The sequence below is a fragment of the Rhinolophus sinicus genome, linkage group LG05, assembly GCF_036562045.2.
Source record: "Rhinolophus sinicus isolate RSC01 linkage group LG05, ASM3656204v1, whole genome shotgun sequence".
Lineage (NCBI taxonomy): Eukaryota > Metazoa > Chordata > Mammalia > Chiroptera > Rhinolophidae > Rhinolophus > Rhinolophus sinicus.
Window position 1 is genome coordinate 155,324,744 of NC_133755.1, and position 21,269 is coordinate 155,346,012.

The 21,269-nt window shown below is 37.0% G+C and overlaps 1 protein-coding gene and 1 pseudogene across 12 annotated transcripts in view; one reads left to right on the forward strand and one right to left on the reverse strand.

Moving 5' to 3' along the window:
- Positions 1 to 3,332: 3,332 nt before the first annotated feature.
- Positions 3,333 to 21,269, forward strand: part of AKAP7 (A-kinase anchoring protein 7) — a 108,575-nt gene continuing 90,638 nt past the window's right edge. For 6 of the 12 annotated variants that reach the window (XM_019729379.2, XM_019729382.2, XM_019729384.2 and 3 more), the window contains exons 1-2: positions 3,336 to 3,753; positions 9,106 to 9,237. In XM_019729379.2, the coding sequence (XP_019584938.2) occupies positions 3,507 to 3,753; positions 9,106 to 9,237 (379 nt within the window). In that variant the 5' untranslated portion in view covers positions 3,336 to 3,506. Of the gene's footprint in view, positions 3,754 to 9,105; positions 9,238 to 21,269 lie in introns of all 12 variants that reach the window. The other 6 variants (XM_019729383.2, XM_019729391.2, XM_074333591.1 and 3 more) reach the window with 4 other exon arrangements.
- On the reverse strand, positions 18,503 to 20,375 carry LOC109446240 (hsc70-interacting protein; annotated as a pseudogene).

A 21,269-nucleotide genomic window follows, 5' to 3' on the forward strand; every position in this document is an offset into this window, starting at 1 on the left:
CAGAGATTTATCTCAAAACAGTTTAAGAACATCATTATCTTCTGAGTAATGATACAAACTAGCATATACCTCATTATAAGTTAATGATCCTTTGTTTGAAGAAAAATAATCATGCTCTTTATGAAAATGTTCTTACTGTGATTATTTCTTATTCTTACTCAGAATGGAAGAAATGTAGTAAGTATGTAATAATTCAGGCAGCTGATGAAGCGCAAAAGAAAAATAATGATTCAGATTGTCATCACAAAGATGGCGAAAGTGTTCGCTAATTCATAGTCGCCTAATTTTCTACATCCACACATTTTCCCTGGGCAACCTCATCCAAACCCAAAGTTTCAATGACCTATGACCTATTTTGTACATCTATAAAACCTTCAAATCACCAAGATTCTTTCCTCAGTGTCTTCTTCTCCCAGCAAATGACTTCACCTGTTTTCATCAAGAATACTGACACCTTTAGAAAGTAGCTGCCTTAACCAAGACCCCATTCAAACATTTATCAGGATCCATCTATTCCAACTTGCTTCCCTCCTGTCTCTCCTAAGATCAATGCCTTCATCTTTAACTTTATACCCCCAATATTACTCAACCGGTTTTTCTCTTTTACTGTATTTCTCTCTTTGATAGTTCCTTTCCTGCTCCCTGCTGCCTATAAATCTTTCATTTTGTACAGCTCTAAGAGCTGCTTTCTATCTGCCAGATTGGATGCTGATCAATTCATGAATCATTTAATAAAGCCAATAAGATGTTTAAAATTTACTCAGTTGAATTTTGTTTTTTAAAACTTTCAATCCACTCACCTTGGCAGTGTACATTGTCCTCCTGGGAGAAATAATGCTGTTGTGTGTAACGGAACATGCTATCTCAATGAATTCTGTCACTCTCAGAAGTCCAAATAATCTGTGACATCACCCATCCTGCCCTAGCCCTTACGCAGAATGTAATCCACAGGGGAGGAACTGCTCTTCTAGTTTGCAAGAATTGTCATCCTGAGGACTGAGAGGATCCATCATGGCCAAGTGATCCACCAATCAGCTGATGTCTGAAGAGGGCACCAGACTTCCTGGAAAGCAGACTGGACCAGGGGAGCTCAAGGACTGAGGATAGTGACAACCTGGAATAATTCATCAGTAATGTCAGATACCATTTGGAACCCCACATGTATTTTGGGGGGATTTCACAAGGGGCTAGAGCTCTGGCATGAGCAAGTAGGTTTATTTACCTATAAAATTTAGATATTAATGATAATATCACCTAATTCTTAGCCTCGGGCTGGCGAAGCTTTAGGACTTTATCATGTTTCTCCGAAAATAAGACATAGCTGCACAATCAGCTCTAATGCGTCTTTTGGAGGAAAAATTAATATAATATACAATAAAATATAAGACTGTGTCTTATTTTACTATAAGATCGGGTCTTATATAACATAACATAACATAACATAACATAACATAACATAACATAACATAACATAACACAACACAACACAACACTGGGTCTTATATTGATTTTTGCTCCAAAAGACACATTAGAGCTGATTGTCCGGTTAGGTCTTATTTTTGGGGAAACATGGTAAGATTACTCACGATAGCATTTCTTTTTTTAAAACTTGTTTGAGGGCCAGCCGGGTGGCTCAGGCTGTTAGAGCCCCATGCTCCTAACTCTGAAGGCTGCTGGTTCGATTCCCACATGGACCAGTGGGCTCTCAACCACAAGGTTGCCAGTTCAATTCCTCGAGTCCCACAAGAGATGGTGGGCAGCACTCCCTGCAACTAAGATTGAACACGGTACCTTGAGCTGAGCTGCTGCTGAGCTCCCGGATGGCTCAGTTGGTTGGAGAGCATCCTCTCAACCACAAGGTTACTGGTTGGACTCCCACAAGGGATGGTGGGCTGTGCCCCCTGCAACTGGAAAACGGCAACTGGACCTGGAGCTGAGCTGTGCCCTCCACAACTAAGACTGAAAGGACAACAACTTGACTTGGAAAAAAGTCCTGGAAGTACACACTGTTCCCCAATAAAGTCCTGTACCCCTTCCCCAATTAAAAACAAAAACAAAAAACACTTGTTTGGGTGTATTGCTTTCTTTTTATTTTTTATTTTTTGACAAATCTGAGTTCTTAAGCATATCTGATACTTATGAGAGTTTTATTCATTTAACAACTCTTCACTGAGTAACCTCTAATCACTTGGGAATATGAAAATGCTAAAACAGTCTCTGCTTTCAGGTAGTGACTAGGAAATACATGGTAAGTAAGTATTGTTTAGTAAGGTTTGATATACAGATAAGTTATGGAAATTTGTCACCTTTACAAAGGGAAATTTATGGCCTGCTTTTAGGCCAAAAGGGGAAGGCAGAGCCGTTCTCTCAGCTTCTGCTGTTTCTCAATTGCCTTCAACTCAAAATAATCCTTATGTAGAAGTGGCATGTTTTGGGGGGCATATTCTAATCCCTTTCAATATTAATGTGGATTACTTTTTGCAGCTTTTAGTTTATTATTTATTGCAGTTATTTATGTTTCTGTCTCTATTAGGTGATCAATTCCTTAAGAAAAAGACCTCTCTTATTCACCTGCTCAACCTCAGGAGGGAGCTCAGGCATTAAATAATTAAGGGAACCTATTGTACCCTCTCTAATCAGTCCATAATTGCTATGGGTGTGCAAAGCAAATACTCAACTTGCTAGAATTACTTTAATGTGAGAGTAGCAAGCTTTATGACTTCTTGTGTATTATATATTGTGGTTGTGCTGAGGTCTTTGCCTCCATCTGCATTCTAGGATGCATTCAAGATAAGCCAAGTGTTATTATTCAAAATAAGAGGCTAGATTAATTGAGTAATGCACCCAACTAATTTTCTTAGTGCATGGTTTCTTTGTACTTAAAAGAAAAATTCAGTAGATTTCTGTTCCAAGGTCAAACGGATTTTTTTAAAAAAATAATTAAAGTGCTTTTTATTCCATTTCACTCACAACCAGTGTTTTCATTTGCAATAACTAGTAGCTGGTTCCCATGTAAGCTGTAGGCATGAAACTGCTGTTAAAAATGTGTGACTGCTGAAATTTGACTTAAAAATTAAAAAGCAAAATAAATATCTAACTGTACAAATGACCAAGGTGTCGTTCCTGTACGACTCGCTCTTTCCAAATATTTTGAAAGCAGAACTCTGTGTTTTGAAAGCTCTCTGCAAAACTAAACACAAAGATCCCCAGGAGACCCTAGGCCAGGAAATGCTTTCAGCTGGGTCCCAATCTCACCCTTCAAGGCGTGGGACTGGAAACGCGGAGCCACGGGAAATAATTGAGGGCAGCCAAAGGCCGCAGGGGGCCGCCCCGCTGCAGGGCGGAGGCGGGGACCGAGCGTTGTGGGGCAGAGAGGAGCCCTCGCTCTCCACGGCGCCGGGGTCACGGCTCCCCACCCCTCTCCACTCCTTCGCGCAGCCTGAATCCGGGTACCACCGGCGTTTCGGGGCGGCCCCTTCCGCTCGTTGCAGGCGCCGGGCCTGGGCATGCAGCTTCAGCGGGGACTGCGGCTTTTGGGGCTCCGGGCCTACGCAGATCCAGTCGCCGCGAACGGAGCCCCAGCCGTGGGCCGCGTCCTCCGCCCCCGCGCGCCGCTGGTCGGATCCCGGCCCCGCCCCGGCCTCCGCCTCCGCCTGGCGCCCCGCCCCTGGCCGCTGCGCTGGGCAGCCGCTCCCGCTGCGAGCCCAGACCGGCCACTCGCTAGCGCCAGAACCATGGAGCACCCCGGAGCGGGTGAGCGCGGGCTGCGGAGCGGGCCGGGAGGGGAGACAGGAGCCTGGGCGCGTGCGTCTCGCCCAGCTCTCGGCTTCTGGGAGGGCTTCTGCCGGCGTCCCCAGCGCCGGGAGCGCGACCCCTCGCCCGCCCCCAAGTCTCTTATTCCGTCTTAGCGGATCTCACCTTTGCACCGAAGAACGCAGTGCAACCGGGGTGTGATCAGTGCACGCGCTGTTGTTGCGACGGGAAGTGAGGGGTGTGAACCCAGCTTAAGTTTCAGTTTTAATTCCCGCTTTCTGATCTTGTGACCTTTAGTACAGACTTCATGTCAGCACACAGCCTCCGACGCTGTGTGGGGTCATCAAAACCCAGAAAACCTGTATTTTTTTTCCTATGTCACAAACATTATAGACCTGACACTTTTCGTTTAGGATTTCATTCTAGGTGTAGAAATGACCGTATTAATTTGGCGCCAAATCCGTAGTAGGGCCCAGAATTAATTTACAGCTTACATCAGCATTTACTGTGAACTGAACTTTGCATACAGCGTGTTAGGAGATGGACTTTCGGTGAAAGGGACCGAAAGCTAATCAGAGAAAAAGTGCTTTTCTTTGTGGTCTTTATAGTATAAACGCAAAAAGAAAAAACAAACAAACAAACAAAAAACAGAAAAAACAAAACAAAAAAACAACAACAAAAACTAGAAAAACTATTAAAATGTTCAATTGTAGTATATACCCTGTTTCCCTGAAAATAAGAGCTAGCTGGACAATCAGCTCTAATGCGTCTTTTGGAGCACAAATTAATATAAGCCCTGGTCTTATATAAGACCCAGTAGTATATTATATTGTATTGTGTTATTATATTATTATACCCAGTCGTATTTTACTATATATTATATAAGAGCCGGTCTTATAGTAAAATAAGACCGGCTCTTATGTTAATGTTTGCTCCAAAAGACGCTTTAGAGCTGATTGTCTGGCTAGGTCTTATTTTCGGGGAAACACAGTAGTAGCTGTTAGTGCGGATACGTTTACAGTTATTATGGGGATGAAATGATAAGGCCTTGTGGGTTGGTTCGGAGGATTTGAGTTTTTGAGATACCGATAGCATATCTGGGTCTTTTCGTTATTCATATTAACAAACCTTAAGATGTTTTTCAAGGTTACTGTTTCTTTACATTTCTTTTCAGATATTAACTTATTTTGTCCATTTCTCTCTTAATTTGGATTGTACTTTGTTTTCTTTTTATGATGAGGAAACTAAAGCATGGGGTTTAAGCGACTTGTTGATTATCACATAGCTCTCCGCATTTACCCAGATGTTAAGATGCTACTATTTTTAATCAGTAAGCCAGGTCTAGCATGGATGGTATTGACCTTTTCTATTGATTCTGGAGGACTATATATACCTAGTAGAGTGAAGAATCTTCCTTATTTTACTATCCAAACAGGAAACTTGCATTTTGTGTGACAAAGAGCAAACCCTCTATCCTTTTTTCCTCTACTGGCCTATGATGAAGTCCTTTGCTGGAGTGCATTTATATTTGAATATTAGTGTATACTTAATGTATAATTTTATAATATTTTAAATGTATGCATTAATTGTTTTCTTATAAAAGTAGTCCTATTTAAAACATCTGAATAGTGGAAAGTGGAAACATACAAATATACTGAAAACAGCTATGTCAGCATTTAGAAATAATTTATATCTTTTAGGCTTTTCCTATGTAATTGTAATCATAGAGCGCATGCAGTATTAGCTTTGCTTTTTAAAAAGCTAATATTATAAACTTTTTTTTGTAGTTGCAGTCTGCATAGCCATTATTATTTGTTGTCATTAGAGTGAGTATGCTTTGTTTAACCATTTCCCTATATTAGGCATTTAAGCTGTTCCACTTTTTTTTTCTAATAAAGCTGTGTTGAGTCTGTGTTGACATATGTAATAGATACCCAGATATATCAGTGAGAGGAATATTTTCATGGCTCCTGATCTGTTGCCAGACTCCCTTCTGAAAGGGTTACCTCAATTTACAGCTCTATAAACTGTGTATGTTAAGAGGCAATAGGGCATGTTGCTTGAAAGGACAGGTTTTGGTGGCACAGCAACTGGATTTAAATGCTAGCCCCAAGACCTAGCTGTAACCTTGGGCAAGTTACTTAAGTGGCTAGTCTGTAAAATCAGTAAAATAATAGTACATCCCTGACAGCATGGTTGTGTGGATTAAATGAGTTACTATTTGTAAAGTGCTTCCGGCTGTGCCTAGTATATAGTACATGCTCAAATGTCAGCTGTTGTTGTTATTATTAGTAGTAGTAGTTTGCCAATTTCACCTCATCTTTATTATTAGTGCACTTAACAGCATTACTTTTATTTGGATTTGTACAAAAATTTTTATTTCATTTTGACTATGGTTAGACCAGAATTTAAGTACTCAAAACAGTCAACTTATCGTATAAAGGCTTTATTTTAGGGTCAGTTATTTTAGGCAGTTTTCCAAAAGGAAAATATTTATACCGTCTGTAAGAGAACGTGTAGTTGTGATGGATGTGTTTGATTCATGTCTGCTAGCCTTTGCCCAAACACTAAAGCTTAGGGAATTGGAGGAAGGCTTCTAGATTTGAACCCTGTTGAGAAACATTGCTCTATAGGATGACCCGCAATTCTTTCAAGAATTACTTGGAAGTGGTATTCTCTTTTTCTTTAGTTAATAATTCATATCTTCAAAAATTGTTTCAATCATTCCGTAATTTAATGTAACAGTTTGTATTTCATGTTCTAGACTCCTGTTGATTTTGACATACTACACTCCAGTTTATATTAATATGTACTTCATTTAACAAGATGTGGAATGATGTTGAACAAGTCATATTACGCTTCAATTTTTATTTTTATGTCATATGGGATAGTAGTAGTATCTTTCCTTCATTCACCCTATGAAAATGAGAATCTGATGTGCTGGAGCTGCTGTTAAACACCGGGAAGTGTGTGTCCAGCACATCACGGACATTGAGATAACTGTATGTCACTACAGCTTATGTGAGTTACTAACCACTCCCAAATGTGCACTTTATCCATTCCCTACAAATATGTTGATCACCAGCTGGGAGTTGAACACTGTGCTAAGCATTGAGGAATCAAAGGAGAGTAAGAGACAGCCTTAAGGAACTTAGAGTAAGGTGATCAAGCCGAAAGGGGCATAGCTGTGAATAGCTCCCCCTTTCATTTTCAGAAGAGTCATAGTTTCAGTGATAAATTATATGATCCCTTCAGCTTAGAATCTAATAGGGAAGGCAGACAACTGGACATCTATAACTGATATATTTGTGCTGTGACTGGCAGAAGCACTAAGCATCTGGAAGGAGACTGAATTACCTAACTCAGCCCTGAGCTAGGGATCAGGAAAGTTTCCCTGACAGTAAACGTCTTGTGGGAGTTTTTACTTTTCAGTTGATTGTTCTCAGCCGTTATCACAATCTCTTATTCTACTGCAGCACTAGAATAGGGAGGAAGTGAAAGGGAATCCTCTGGGGCATTGGTTTTCAAACTTCCATCACACGTTAGAATCACCCCGCAGAGCTTTAAAAAAAATAACGGAGGAGGCTGGCCCGATCTCCAGAGACTGTGATTCTGTTGGCCTGGTGTGGGACCAGACGCTGGTAATTTAAAGCAGGTCCTCAGGTAATTCTAATATGCAGCCCGGGTTTAGAATTTTCCCATTAGGGCGACGTTGTCATCTAAGGGATGAGATCACTACTGGGGCCTAGAGAGATTACATGGCTTACTTAGGATCACACAGCTGGTGAGAGGGCGGGTCCATACTAGAATATCTGTCTTATGATTTCTCGTCTCAAACCCTTTCTGCTATAGCCACCAGCTTGCCTTGCATCATCACCTGAATGCCACTATTATCGCCATTGTCATTGCATGATTCCTTTTTGGTATAGCCAGAGTGATTCCCATACCTCTTGCTTTCTAACTGTTGTTGATTAATTGAGTTCGACATAAACTAAGCATTCAGCTATTTCAAGAACTTTTCTCATTAAAAAAAAATGACTAAATTTAATTCACGTTATTTAATTCTCATTCTTGCCTTCAAAATGTGTTATTAGAGCACAGAAGTCAGCCTCCCTCCCCCATTCCACATTATGCCAATAATCCAGTCTATTTCCAAGTAGCACGGGGACTTTGGAGCTAATGTAGACATGTTAGTGTTAAATGGGCGAATTTCATACTACTAAGTTCTTTTCTCCCCAGCTTTATTAAGGTGTGGTTGACAAAATGTATTTATTTGACGTATACAGTGTCATGATTTGATGTGGAATGATGACCATTGTGGAATGATGACCACAATCAAGTTAATTAGCACATCCATCACCTCACACAGTTAACTTTTTTTTTTTGATGAGACTGCTTAAGATAGATTCTCTTAGTAAATTTCAAGAATACAATACAATATTAATAACTATAGTCACCATCGTCACCATGCTGTGCCTTAGATCTTTAGAATTTATTACTGACTTCTTAGATTCAGCATAAAATAGAGAAAAAAGTTGGAGTTCTTTAATTTCATTTTGATTTTCATTCTGCCTTGTGCATATTTAATTGTACAACTACCACTGCTAGTTTTCCAAGTATAAGCTACATGGTCAATTATGATTCTTTTTGTTTAACTGCATGTGCCCAAAGGTAAAAGTTATGTATTTATCTATTAAAACTTTTGTTTAAGTGTAAACTGCACTTGTATTTTTCAATGCAAGCATAGAAATAGTAAACATTTACATGTTCTTACAAATTTCAAATTGTTTTGTTTGTTATTAGACTCATAGTAAACTGGAAGATTTTTTTGCTTGTTTTAATCATTGAATTTCCAGAAATGCATGTTTAGAGCCATGTATTTTTGACTGAATTTCCAGTGTTAATGTAATAATAGAGAGAAAAAATTTAAGTCTTTATTGAAGAAAAAAATTATGACCAGAACTTATACAAATGAGAACATAGTGATATTGTTAAAAGTAAACATGAAAAATACTGACAAGACCTTGTTGGTTTACCGTTTTCAAAAGGAATGTGAAAAAATAGAGGTTTAGAATTAAGAATATATAGCTATAAAAGATCATGAAGATTGCTGATTAACTTAGTCTTCACCTGAGTTGAGTACTATGCTTCAGAAAATTATTAAAGCTGTTTAGCATAAAAATGAATTTATAAAAATGTGGACTATGACATAAATAATAAGTAGCTTCACAATATATTTGAATACAGTTGTACCATTTCTTAACAGATGTTTACTCATATTGAATTCAGTTAGATTAGGATATAAGTTAAATAAGTTAAATAATACATTTTTCTTTTTGTGATATGTTAAAGGAGGAATAAATTCCAGTGAGTGTGAAAATGTGTCAAGGAAAAAGGAAATGTCAGAAGAATTGGAAGCCAGTACTATGGATTCTCTGGTAGATAGGCCATTTGCTACTATAGATGTTAAAGATGATTGTGAAAGTAAGTACTTTATTAAATACATATGTATTTAGAAGTAATGAATAGTAAATTTAGTGATACAGATGTTTTTTTTCTTAATGAATTACTTCACCTTAAACACTTGTCATGTTTTGAGTTTGGGGTGTTAGTTAATAGTTATCTGTTGATATTTTATTGTCAAAATTTTCACAGATAATGCTAAGACATGTCTCACAAAATCTTAGATCAGATCATTCTGTACTTTATAGCAACATCAGAAAATAATGGGCCAGAACATACCATAGTATATAACCTCTTTCTTCATCTATCCTGGAGCCATTGCTAATTTTAGCAGTACCCAGCCATCTCATAAATGTTTACTGGCCCTGGAACATAAGCCAGGCACTTGCGAGGCATTGGGAGGGTCACCAGTGAACAAGACAGACATTAGCCCTACTCTTCATGGAGCTTAACAGACTAGTGTTAAAAATAGTTCAACTTTTAATCAATTATGCATTTATTAAATTGATTGGACCTTGAGAGCTCCATCCATAAACTTTAGCTATCCAATGCTTACTTGATTGAAATACTGCCGGAACTACATAAATATCTAAATCTGAATTTCCTGTCATTGTAAAAACAATACTGTACATGATATTTGGTGTTACCCCACTGAAAATGTGACAGGTTTGCCTGTTATCCAGGTTACTTGTGAATAAGAAAATAAGGGAAAGCACCAATGTATTCCAAAAATATTTATTGACTGTATACTCTGTACTACTCACTGTTTGTGGCCTTATGTAGAACTTTACTATGCTTTGATACGGTTTTATCTTAAGATGATTGGGGGTCTGTAACTGGAAGCTCCATAAGAAATTATTTAGTTCAGTCTCTTCATTTTTGAGAAGAGGAAGTGAGACTCAGAGAAGTTAAGTAAATTAGCTGAAGTCATGTAATTGAAAAAACTAGTTATAGAATCTGTGATTTCTGATTCATTAGTCATTTCTTTGATACACATTTATTGGATGCCTAGGTGTTGGCACCAGATATTGGGAATATTGAAACACATGACAATATTGAAACGCATTACCATCAAGAAACTCATAACATCATTGGGGAGCCAATACATCAACAGCTATAATCCCATAAGATGAATGCCATCCAGGATACTGTGAGAGTACATGGGGCAAGGATGTGTGTGGGAGGTTTCCCACCTGTAGGTGGGAGTAGAGGGTGTCCTGGAAGGCTTCCTACACGTTTGCAAGAGTAGAGGCCTGGTCGATAAGTATGAACTGTCCAGGGTTCTTTCCTCTTTGCTAACTGTCCTTGAACTTAACCGATCAAAAGAATTTTCTGTGGACTTACATAAAAGTACAAATTCCTCTTCTCCACCTTGGTGTCAGGCCAGGGAACCTTTTTTGTTTTATTTTTTTAAACATCCCATGTGATTCTGACCCTCAGCCAGTCTCAGAAACCCCACTGCTCTTTATCACACTGTATTTTGATACAGTAAATCTAGCTTATATTTTGGGTAGATGTAAGGAGAGAAGGATGCTTAAAATGTATGAAATCCCTGGTATCTTATTAGTCAATTTTTCGTATTCCATAATCCAAAGGGCAAAGGACATATGAAGAGGTGTTTACTCGGGGAAGGCATGGGTTTTCCATCTTTTCCTTTACAGCTGGCCTGTAATGAACAACTTTTGTGGGGTTCACAGCTGTTAGAGAAACCTTTATTTAAAGAATTGGTAAACATGTTAAGTAGAGGACGATACCCTTTGGAAATGAGAGGCAAGAATAGCAATGATTTAATCATGTTTTCCTCTTAATACTCTACTTTTTGAGCAAATAAAACGAATATATCTAAGAAATGCAATCACTTCTTTCTGACTTCATTACTCTAATTTGCATATAAAAATAAAAAAGAAATCTCCTGAATAATAATGCCTAGGGTTTCCAGGCGGGAATTCCCGCTTATTCTCAGGAATTTTTTTCTCTTTCCCATTCTTGAATCCTGAGGAAAGTTGGTCGGGAAATCGGGAAAACTGGCTCCTTGAACCTAGTAATACCCACAATGGGAAATAAACGTAGTACTCACAATGTCTCTCATAGATATTTTCCCTATTTATCACTAGGGTTTCCAGGCGGGAATTCCTGCCCATTCTCGGGAATTTTTTTCGCTTTTCCATTCCCGAATCTCAAGAAAATTTGGTCAGGAAATTGGGAAAATCGGCTCCTTGAACCTAGGTGATTGGTAGCATTGGCCGTCACTTTGTGGAAACGATTCATTGTGGAGAACAGAAAACAGTTTGTATCTCAGGATTAGGGAATGGGAAAGCGAAAAAAATTCCTGAGAACAGGTGGTAATTCCCGCCTGGAAACCCTAATCATGCCAATGTGCCCAGGTGGGCATCTCCCATCCACTCTTCTTCCCTCTGATCCCTGGTGCAGTTTCTGAATCACTCCCATTGGAGAGCTTGTAAGTCAGACTGGAACAAGACGTTCAACTTGTTCATCGTTCCAGCTACAGGTACTTCTGACTTACACATGTCTAATACATGGGAAACAAACTACTTCTGCTAGGTATTGAGAGTGATACCACCAGAATCCCAGAAAGCAAATCGTATTTCTGTAGCTAATGTATTCTTATATCTGCACTGGTGAGGAAAAACAATGGTCCCTGGGACGAGAAAGAAGGAAAGGGATTTGTCAGTGGTTCTGTGGTCCATTTGTGCTTTGAAAAGTATAGCTGCTGCTTCAGAGGACGGACATTGGGAAGACTTGCCAATTCTTCATATGAATAGGGATCTTTTCTCTGCATTATATGGTACATTTTTATCAAAGAAACGACATTATGCATGTAAGTTAGGGGCTCAGGTCCATTTTTAGCTATATAGTATTATACCACTTTTTGATAGTTCAGACTTTGTCAGTTAAAAGTTTTTGTGGGTTAGTCTAGACTCCAAACCACTATGCATAATATTACTTTTATGGGAAGATATATTTCAAATTCCAAGCTCCAACTTACACACAGTCAATGGTATAAGAGAAACGGAAAACCTGTGTTTTAAGTTTTGGTTACTTCATTTTTTTCTTGTGATACCTAGGACACTTAAACTGAGCTGGGCTTCTTCAACTGTTAAATGTGGATAATCCCTCATGGTATTACTGTACAGATCAAAAGAGGTAGTCTGTGCAAGAAGGAAATTAAAAAATGTAAAATTATGTACAAATGCTACTTGTTAAACCTTGAAACATATCCCTTAGTTATTTGGGGACAACTTGGTCTCTGGTTTTTATATTAGTATTTACTAAAACACCAAGGAAGAAATAGTAAAATTCTTTGCAAACCAGAAATTAGTAGTTTTTCTACAGTGAGATTTTTATAGAAATGTACAAAAACTGGGATTTTTGTTGTCAACCCCTAAACCCTTAGGTAGATATAGTATTTGTGTTCAAAACACAGGACAATTAGTTTGTGACTCCAGTGGATTTGGGACTTTCTCTTACATTTAGTAACATGGAAATTGAATCAATTGAATGTCTCTGTGGTAGACAGCAACCTTAAAATTCTCAAGTAGCTGGTTGTCTTTGGTCCTTTCAGTTTCCTTTGATGGGTGGAAATTGTGAGTTAACTGCCAAGAAATTCTTGCAGATAGAAACCCTTGGCAGACTGATGGGGAAAGTAGCGCTAACAAGAACACCGTGGGAAGGGGAATCCTTGCCAGTAAGAAAACTCCCCAAATGTTTGTTTCTGAGTGTCTCAGTGGTCAATTGTGTTACCTTCAGTGTGGGGATCATGATTAGGTGTCGTGTGCTCTGGTTGGCCGAAATGGGTCTTTATGTTTTTTTGTTTTGCTTTTGAGAAGAGACTACATGTTAGGATATTAAAATGTGTTAGAATATTATGTGAGAATTAAACATAAAATATATTAGCTATTTATATATGTGTATATATATTAGAATATAAATATATATTAGATATAAAATATCCAAATGCATATACAAAAGAAAATCTTTTAGAATTGTTGAGGAAGCCATACGAGTATAACCTGAGCCACGTCTTCTAGCTTTATAGGTCAGACATGATCTAAGAAAATCCAGTATTAGTGAGTTGTTGATGGGATCTGGATGGGTCTGTTCCCTTTACAAGGGGAAGTGTCAGTGGTCAGTTGGTTAGAAACCCAGTAAACCATGTTGAAAATTGGTATACTGTTAGTCCTGCCTCTAAAAGTTGAGTGGGAGTCTGCAATGGAGAGTTCCTCTACTGCTGATGGGAATACCTTAGTGTGCTTCCTATAGAGTGTAAATTTGTGGAGAGCTTTAGTTTAATTGACTTTACTCTGTTAAGAGAATCAATCACAGTCTTTAACTAACAAGCCACATTTAAATCAGGATTCAAAATAAAGTATTTGAATGAGTTTATTTTTTTTTAAAGTCACATGCCTTTATTTCCTAAGTAGAATTTGGTTCTCCTCATATTGAAATTATTATAATTCTTATTTTACCTTACATAGAATTTTAACCTTGTAATTATTGGAGATTTTAGCGACATGGAAAATGATAATTTTGTTATTTATTAACTAATACTATTAGGTTGTATTTTTAAAAACACTTTGTTAAGTATTTTAAAATACAAATTGAAACTTAACCTTTACCTGAAAAAAATTTTTTTATAGAAAAATGCTGTATCAAAAAAGGATGGAATCTCAATACCTTGTATAGTATGTGATTATCTTCAGTCAGTTTTTAAAAAGGATAAGTTATGTTTTATGCCTTCTCTGTAATTGATTGGGAAAGCATATTCCGTATTTTATTATGAAAGGGCATATGGCAAATTTTTGTCCAAAATTATACAGAAGGTTGATACTTAAACAAACAAACAAAATAACAACAGGAAAACAAATAGGAAAGCCCAATAGATACATTAACTCATCCAACACATAATTATTGAATGCCTGCTATGTACCTGGTACTATTATTTGTGCTGGGAAAAGGTTGTAGAAGATAAAATACAGTTAGTAAACAAATATATGGAAAGTTCTTTAACTTCATAAGTATCAAAGGATGCACCTTAAAATATGATTGTGACTTACCTGATTGACAATATCTTTTAAAAATAATACTCAGTGATTTTCATGTCATGTCTACATTGCTTCAGACAATGTGTTTTTATAGTCATTTTAGAATGGAGTTTGTTGGGATCTCCGGCAATGTTCACACATAAGATAGAGCCACTCATGGGATTCCTAGTATAAGGACATGATCTTACTTGTGGAAACAAGTTTAATTCATAAATATGTGTGTCGCAATGTTTTTTAAATAATAAAAATATTGGGAAAAACCGCAAATGTCCAAGATTAGGGAATGGTTGAATAAGCTAGACAAGTGCCTTAAATTACATATTATGCAATTATATATTATGAAAATAATATTTCTGAAAACTATTACAGGGAACATTTTCTATATAAAATGTAGAGTGAAAAAGTTGTGGGAAATGTATGTGCTGTTTGTTTATAATTGTGTAAATACTTTATTGATCGGTCACTAAAATTAATAGTGGTTGTGTTGTAATAATAGGTTTATGAGCGAATTTTTTGTTCCTTTCTCTGATCTTCAAATTTATGAATGCATCATTCTTTTTATGAAATGCTTCAATTAAACATTTTAAATGTGGTTAAAAACTTGCTTGTAAAGGTGTAAGCTTCATTGATTCGATAAATAATAGAGAGCTGCATAAACTCATTTCTCTGATGTTGTTATCCTCTAAGATATTCCTAATACTGTTAAACTGTGGTGGTTAAAAGTGAGGGTTGTGGGGCGGCTGGTTGGCTCCGTGGTTAGAGCAGAGTGCTCATAACACCAACGTCGCCGGTTCGATTCCCAGATGGGCCAGTGAGCTGCCCCCCCCCCCCCACAACTATATCAAAAACAAGGACTTGACCTACAGTTGAGCTGCACACCCTCCACAACTAGATTGAAAACAATGACTTGTCATGGAGCTGATGGGTCCTGGAAAAACACACTGTTCCCCCAATATTCCTCAGTAAACATTTTTTTAAAAATCCTTTAAAAAAATGAAAAAGTAAGGGCTGAGGAGTCAGACTGTCAAGTTTCAAAATTTGCTTCTATACTTTCATATTGTGTATTTTGAGCAAGTGTCTAGGCTCAATTTCATTTTCTGTAAAATTGGCATTATAATTGTAGCAATCTCAAGAATTGTTGAGAGGATTCAACTCATCAATATAGGGAAAGTTCTTATAACAGTGTGTGGCACAGAACTAACCCCTGTAAAGTTTTATTCATTTAATCTCAGCAAAGTTTTTGCCTAAATATATTTGCTAAATTAAATATTTAAAAAAATTCCCCTTGAGCAATAATTTTTAATCATATTGAGTGCTTCGTGCACAATGCTAAATTCTCCATATTTTCTTATTTATTTTTTAACTTTTTTTTATTAGTTTCTTCACATTTTCTTAATCCTCACAGAAACTCAATGTGGGTGGGAGGGTAAAAATTTTTTTTTTTTTTTTTAGATATTTTATTGATTTGCCAAAGATTATTCAGATAGTAAGGGAAAATAACTCTATGAAATATAGAAGGTAATAGTTTAAGACATATAATTAAGGAGTTTGAGGAGTGATTACTTCAAAAACTTTGCTTAAGTAGTATAAGAAAAAAAGAGAAGAAGATCAAAACAAAATCTAGTTTATTCTGAGCTTTTTGGCTAGGAGCAAGTGTGAAAACAGTCAACCAGCAATAACAGATAGACTACTTAATTAAATTAATTTCTCCCATAATTCATTCCCTTGTAGTTCTTTGAGGGAATAAAATGACATGTAGTGCTTTAGGTGAAAAAAACAAATGCATAGGTCAGAAAGTTACAGCCTTTGTCAATAAGACCAGATTCATTAGAGCACATTAAATGACTACTGAAATCATTGTGAAAATTAACAAGTGTAATAAATGAAATTTATGAGATGGGTTTACAAGCTCTATTGCAACTCATTGTTTTTTCTAAACAATAAAGTTACTCTAAATAATCCAGTGAAAGACCCAGCGCATATGGCTAAAGCTTTTTACATTTTGCTCCTATGGTCACTGATCTTTAAAGTTTTCATTAGTAAACTAGACATTACATGAATACTTTGTTCATTATATTTTCATATGAACTAAATAAAAAGTAATAGAAAATTGCATTTTAGAACTTACACTATGATTTCAATGTTAGAAATAAAATGAAGTTCAATAAGGAATAAAGGGATTTTATATTCTGGCTGTACAAATAGACTTTACAAATAAAAGACAAAGAAGATGTGAAAATAGAAGAAAAGAGATATTGGGTTTGATGTTTAACAAGTTGACTATAAATGAGAAGGACTTACTGAATTAAAAAGAAATATATTACAAGGTTAAATAAAACAAGTATAGCAATAAATACTCATGGGATTCTTCTTTTTTCCCAGCTCTCATCAGGTATTTTTCTCTGTGATTCCTGCCAAAAGAAAATTTTAGATAATCCAGTTGAAAAGAAAGTTAAATAGTTGTTGGTAAGATTAGAGGAAGCTAAGGGAATTTAGAAATACCCTGTGCTTCTTTATTTTTACCAAGAGGTTGTATTCGGAACTGGGGTTTTTACATTATGTCTCTCTCATGATACCAGAACTGTTAAGAGTTGTATATTATAACTAATAGTATCACCTTCAGAGATTATGATTTTCCTTCTCTGGATGTCTGCAAAATGGACTTATGGAATGTTTGAAATGGCAAAATAGTTGCTACAGACAGGGGGACAATTTAGTTTTAAACAAATAAGGTATAAGACAACTTAAAATTCTGAAAGTTTCAGTGGTGTTTTAATTACCATGTTATCTGTAAAATTGGCATCAAAATTGAGTCTGTTCCTCTTCATAATATTGTTTGTATTGAGTAAAATACAGCAAAAATGATTATATGTCTTATAGTTACAGTAAGAAATACATTTTATATTGCTATCCAATACACATGAATATGCAAAAACCTCGAATTTCATGAAGCAATGCTTACACTTACCATAAGTAATGTACTGTCTAAACTAATTCCATTCCATTCTATTCCAGTCCAGTTTTTAAAAAGTCTATTATTATCTTCTGAGTTGGTTTCGTAACCCACCAGTGGGTTGATACTTGCAGTTTGAAAAAGGAAAAACTAGAATATAGGTTAAGGATTCTCTTTCCACTATGTTAATTTTATTTAATTCTTTATTTAAAAATTTCACCAGGAAATGTCCTAATTGGTACAGTTAACAGGTAGTATCTTTATCACAGGTCACAGAAAACTAGAACTAGAAGATATCCTAGACAGAGATTATCAGCCTGTCCCCTGCCCCTGGGTTGTGTGGTGTTTTTTCGTTTTTTGTTTCTTTTCAATTTCACTGTAGAAACTTTCAAGCATATTCAAAAGTAGAATGTTAGAATGAGCCTCATGTATTCATCACCTCTTTCTCACTAGGTTATTTTAAAGTAAATCACAGACATCATTTTATCTGTAAATATTTTAGCATGTGTCTTTAAAAGATAAGCAATCTTTTTTAAAAAGCATATCCAACACATCCTTAACACACCAAAAAATAACAGTAATTCCTAATGTAATCAAATATCCTGTAAGTATTCACATTTCTCCAAATCATAATATTTTAAAAACTGGTTTGAATTAGAAACCAAAGTGTATTCATTATATTTGATTGATACATCCCTTCAGTCTCTTTTTATGTATAGGTCTTCTCCTTTTTTTCTTTTTTTGTATATGTGTTTATTGTTGAAGCAATCAAGTTGTATAGAGGTATCCATATTATGCTCATGTAACGTATTTCTCTATCCTTTGTGTTTCCAGTGAACTGGTAGTTAGATTAGGAGGTTTGATTAAGTTTTAAAATATTGACAAGAACACTTTAAAATTTTTTGAATTTCCTATTGTGTGACATCAGGAGGCACATCATATTTGGTTGTCTTGCTTTTTTTTTTATTTAGTAAAGAAAAATGTAGGGTTTTATATACCCTTTTAATTTGTTTTTAAATATTTTTAAGGTTTAAAAGTGTTTGAAGTTTGTAATTCCTAGTAGGAAAACATTATCTGAACAAATACCCTATGGCAAACCACTATAACATGTTACAGCTGCATTTGGGGCAGAGGTGTAGGGATTCTCTTCAAAGCACCCCAGCTTTCTACTTGAGAAGGTCAGAGTTACACTGGTTTGTATTATTGCAACATCCGCTGGGTGACCTATGTTGCTTTTCCGTCAGCAAGGGTTTTATTTGTCAGAAGGGCATTACGCTTGACCTCCAAATTTGGCTGACAATTTACTGATGAGATTCATCACCTTTGGGTTGCTCTGATACTTTGACATATTTGCCGGATTCTGGGCCACATCCTGGAAGGCCAGCGTAACTTCTGGATCCTGCATGGCTGCAAGAACCTTTGGGTCACTAAGAATTTCACTGAGCCCAGGCATTCCTGCCATTCCAGGCATGCCCCCTCCCATTCCAGGCATTCCCCCAGGAAAATTACCAGGCATTCCCCCAGGAAAGCCACCTGGAAAAGAGCCATACCGAGCTCCTGATTGATTGTCATCTGGCTTCTTCCTCCCTCTGGGCTGTCTCACGTTCTTCCTGAGCCTTCTTAACCATTTCCATTCTTTCTTTGATATCTCGTTCTTCACGTTTCCGCCCATACTTTCTCCCACGTTCTGCAATTTTCTGAGCCCTTGATTGAACTTCTTTTAGTATTGCACTAGCATCTTCATCATCATCCAATTGACATGCAAGAGGCAAAATCATGGGCTGCTTCTTCCCAATGGCCCGGAAGTCTATGTGCTTTCCCTCGCCATTTGTAGGGCTGAGCTGAATCAGGATTTATTTCAATAGCTCTGTCACAGTCTCTAATGGCAGCATCTGGCTTCTGTAATTTGATGAAGATACTGGCTCTCTTGGCATGCAGGATGGCCAAGCGAGGATTCAGCTGGATGGCATCTGTGAACAAGTCAATGGCTCTCTGTAGGTCACCATCATTTAGAGCATCAATGGCAGCCACTTTTTTATCATTTGCCTGATCCATCACCTCCTCAGTTATCTCTACATTTCCATCTCCCATTTCTTGAGGTGCATCAATGTCTGGTTCAACCACACCATTGTCAATTTCTAGATCACTTTCCTCACTTGATGGTTCATCTGTCTTTATGTTTTCCTCCACCTTCTTACTATCTGCTTTTTCTCCCTTGATATTTTTTTCTGATTTAGTTTTATGAATGGCGGGTGGTATTTTACCCCCCATGCTCTCCACCCACTCCCTCAGGAAGCGCATTTCCTGGGTGTGCAGAACGCTCGGATCCTGCTTACACATTTTCACAAAGGTCCGAAGCTCGCTCACTTTGCGGGGGTGGGGGTGGGGGGGTGTCCATAGTTGGAAAGCAAGCGGCAGGAGACGGCGGGCACGGCTGAGCCTGCAGCCCGATTCCAGGCCTGGGCACTAGCTCGGTGTGACCGTGACTGTGTGGAAGGGGGTTGTCTTGCCTTTCTGTGATGTTAGATTGATCAGTGGTTTCCCATCTTGTCATCTGCTGTACCCACTATTAAAGTTCATGTCAGCTTTCCATCCAATGGATTTTTCATTGATGATCTTTGGCTTGATCCATACTCCAGTAAGGATTTTGCAATGGTGACATTTTAACTCTATCCTTTTGCATTTATTAGTTGAAAATTTCTATGAAGAACTTTACCTTAGGTAACTGATTTCCTCTATGACTATTTGGTTATAAGGAAAGAAAGGGTAAATGCTTGATTTTTTTTTTGGTCATCATATTTTTAGAATAATAGTTCTTTAGACTCCTCCAAAAGTGACTTGAATGTTTGGTTTTAATTTTTCTTTTGCGTATTACTTTGAACTGATGTATTTAAATTTACTTGAAGTACTTCATACCATTGAAGGTATTATTCTATTTGATGCTCAAATTGTCCCATCTTTGGCCAGTGCAGGGGACTTTCTGATTGGGTCTTGAGACCTTCTGACATGTTCCCTGGAGTCTTGGAATTTCCATGCTTCTCTGGTACATTTTGTGCCCCAGACCTAGAATCAGCTATGTCTCCAAGGATTGGCCAGATTTTTAAGTTCTCAGAGATACAAATGAAGCGACATGATGGAAGCATGCTTGTTGGAAGACTAGTTTTTGGGTCAGTGCCCTTTTCACTCTCTAGTGCCACCTTTATGGGACTGAAACTGACATTAGTTGTTGCCTTGCCAGTAGCCCTTCCATTTTTCCTTTTGTAGATTACTTTTTTCACATAGGTAAAATAGGATAACTGCCAGATACTCACTATCCCAGCTTCCTGTGCTGCTTGGCGTTAGCCCTGTGTCCTGATTTTGGACAATGATATATAAGAGGAAGGATGCTGGGAATTATTTAGACTCTGTTTGTAATTTTACTTAAAAAAAAATGCGTGTTTTGCTTTTGAAATTTTTTCCCAATATTATATTTTAAAAAAACTGTTAAGAATGCTCTTCATTTTCCACATTCATAGAGCTATGATTGTCTGGATAATGAAATACAATGGATAGTTTATACAATGGATAAACTACAATGGATAGTTTATAATGAAATACAATGGATAGTTTATAGTTTATAAATCATCTCAGTTTCTTTTTGGAGCCCCTTAAATAATCTTAGCAGATATAGATTTATATCCCTAATTATGTTTGGGTAATATCTAATAATTATAATAACTAAGAATACTGCATATTTTACACCAGGAAGTAGTCTAAGATCTTTCATGTATTAATTAACTCAATCTTCAAAATGACCCTATTATTATTATCCTCAAATTATAGGGCAAGAAACTGAAATAAAGAGAGTTCATGTGATTTATCTCAGATGACACAGCTAGTAAATGGGGGAGCCAGGATTCCCTCCCACACACTCTGGTTCCAGACTATATTAAGTTTGGTTTCCATTTCTAGACTCCCAATTTACTAAGAGCAGATGGAAGTGGGCTAGAAATGTATTTATAAGTCCATTAAAATTATATGTAGTCCTTCATTAGCAT